This window comes from Centruroides vittatus, unplaced genomic scaffold, assembly GCF_030686945.1.
Source record: "Centruroides vittatus isolate TY-2023 unplaced genomic scaffold, ASM3068694v2 contig_2647, whole genome shotgun sequence".
In the NCBI taxonomy this organism is placed as follows: domain Eukaryota; kingdom Metazoa; phylum Arthropoda; class Arachnida; order Scorpiones; family Buthidae; genus Centruroides; species Centruroides vittatus.
Window position 1 is genome coordinate 97,203 of NW_027121686.1, and position 2,953 is coordinate 100,155.

General features: G+C 28.9%; 1 protein-coding gene across 1 annotated transcript; it reads left to right on the top strand.

Annotated features, from left to right (window-relative positions):
• Positions 1–1,725: 1,725 nt before the first annotated feature.
• Positions 1,726–2,571, top strand: LOC136971629 (uncharacterized). Its single transcript, XM_067266107.1, has 5 exons — positions 1,726–1,828; positions 1,893–1,948; positions 2,027–2,122; positions 2,192–2,275; positions 2,390–2,571. The coding sequence occupies exons 1-5, from the start codon at positions 1,738–1,740 to the stop codon at positions 2,414–2,416; spliced, it is 354 nt and encodes a 117-aa protein (XP_067122208.1). The 5' UTR covers positions 1,726–1,737; the 3' UTR covers positions 2,417–2,571.
• Positions 2,572–2,953: the final 382 nt, after the last annotated feature.

The window sequence follows — 2,953 nt, forward strand, 5'->3', positions numbered from 1 at the left end:
ATATTAATGAATTTAATGTTAATTAATTTTTTACGAATAACTAATTTAAGCAGCACATTGATTAAAAGTGCGTTTGCGTGTTTTTCATGTGTTATGTTATAATTTACGTTTTTTCCTACCAAATATTAATAAAATGTTTAGTTTATAACCAGAATATGAGACAATGCTATATTTTTCTCCAAAATCCACTAAAGTTTCTTTTCAATGAACGAATCAAACTGCCTCGTTGACATCTCTTTCTCTTTTTCTATTTATAAAATTATTTAATTATAAAAAATTATATTACTTTTCATTTAAAAGATAATATTTTCGTGTTAAATTCTTGTGTGAAACTAAAATTATATATCTCTGGAATGATTAATAAAATAAATTTCAAAAATTCGATATTCGCGATCATATTTTGTTATATTTTATGATTCGATGCAGAATTTCAAATGTTATAATTTCTAAGTGAATGCACTGTTAACCTTACGTACTTAGAATCTCAATTGAGAAACTGATAATGTATGATGGGTTTAAGTGGGATGTAGTTTTTTCCAGAGTTTTTTAGAAGTTTACTCCCATTTAAATCATTTAAAAATTACACGATTTTTATTAATACTAAAATGCAGACTGTCTATTATTAATGCATTATATTAAACCAAACCTTACACTTATAAGTAAATAACAGCAACCAGACAAATATAATAGGTGCATAATACTTGAAAAAATAAATTGAAAAAAGAATAATTATTTAAACGTAAACTGTAAAAATTAATTTGCATGTTTACAAGACATTAAAAACATCTTGATTGTCTTTAAGAGTTGCTTGTTTAATATTTATATTATATTAATATAAGAATCTGGAGACCAGTTAACTTATTTTACCCACATATTAAGGAAGATTTATTTAGATATTATACAAATTATTTAACGATTAAAAAAAGTTATTTCATTGGGAAAATAAAGCATAAAATATTCTGTTACTTTCGAAATTAATAGAAAGAGGGAAATAGAACTTCCATTCTGTTTGTCAAGTTCTCATGACAAGATCTTATGTCACATGTTGATAATACATCTGCTACTTCGAGTCTCTTCTAAATCTCATGTGTAATACATTAATGCTCCATTGGAGGAGATTCGAGAATAAATAGGATAAACATCCCGTTTTTGGGAACTCCCCTCGAAGTTCTTTTGGTCTAGTCCACCCCATCAGTCCACCTCTCATCAGTAGGTGTAATTAGCTAGTTTATTGACCTAGGTAAATGTTAGTTTCTTTGTAATTTGCCAACTTTTATTTTTCCTCATTAATCTTTTGTTATTTGTTTAAATGACGCGGATATTCTTGCCTGGTGTCAGGTAAACGTTAACTGAAACCCTATCTTCTGACTACGGGAGCGGCCTAACCGTCTCGACTTCGCAAAATGCAGAGCGTAGATTCTCGCCCCGCGGATTCTCACATTCATATTATATAACAAATACTTTATATTTATAATATACTGAGACATATTACGTATTTGTATGCCTACTATATAAGCCAAATAACTTACATTACATTTTCATGGCATGGTGTAGTTCATTTCTGAAGTAAATTACCACCCTTAATTTTATGAGTGACCTTCATAAAGGTTATCAGCTCGATCATGAATTTATGAGCTCATAAATTTTAGGGAGATGAATAATTCAAGATAGCGAACTGTATATAAAAGACTGCAGTGACCAAAGTATTTGTACTTGTGTAGTACAAGCTGGACGATCATGAAAATTTGCATTACGATATTTTTCGTTGCGATATATTTGATGCCAACAGAAGGCCAGTTGATAGAAAGATTGAGAAAAAGTTACTGCGGTGAGTATCACGATAATAGTAACAATTGTTAACACTTATTAGTAGTAATTGATACAAATTTCAGCCGCTGAAAACCAAGCAGCACTTCGTTTCTGTGCCATAGAAAATAACATAGATATAGTGAGTTGTAAATATTTTGTATAAAAATTTACCACAATTAAATTAACGTATAATTTAATCTCAATTCGATATTTCTAGGGATTTAAATTATTTCGAAATTGCATACTTCAGATAAAAAAGTTTCATACCTTAGATGATATGAGTGTCTATTTATGCAATAGTATAACTGATGAGGTAATTTATAATTTTAGATAATCGTAATTATATTTTTGACTTTTATTTAAAGATGTATTTGTTTTTCAGGAATTTGAAACTTTCAAAAATTGTGGAGATCGTGCTCTAGAGGCTGAAATAAAGTATGATGCAAATTTTTTGCCTATTATTGAGGTGAGAAATATCGTGTAATTTTTTTGCCAAACTTGTCTGTAAAATTTCAGAATATTTTCAGAACTTATCTGTGAAACTTATCTTTATGTATATTGAATTTTGTTTCTCATGTAGCGATGCTTGGCCACTGCGAAAAGGTAAAAAGTGCAGGTCAGAAAAGTTTCGTCAGTATATTAATGTATCAGCTTTTTATATTATTATAATCGGCTTTAAAAATGTCTCGTGGTAGCGGTTGCCATTTTTTAAACGAAATAATGTGAGTTGCTTAAAATAAATAAACTTTTTCACTGTATTAATTCAAAGTCTTGAATATTTTTTATAAAATATTGTTCGGTATTTAAGTAAACATAATAAAGGAAATTATAATTATACATTTATTAATATATTCATTCACATCGGCAAAGAGACACAAATTCAAATAGTCATCCGCTAATACACGGAATGTTTAATTAAGGACAACGCTATAAGCCTATCTACATCAGACAAGTAAAATATTTTTAAAGCCGATTTCGATCTTTAGATTCAATTGATAGATCGGTTAATAGAAAAACTTTCTTTTCTCTGAAAACTTTCAGAGTTTGAGTGTTTCGATACGGCACTTCTAACATCCATAGGTTTCCAACGACAATGACTTTATTCGCTTAATTTACTGTTACGTATGCATTTCGGAACGACGTA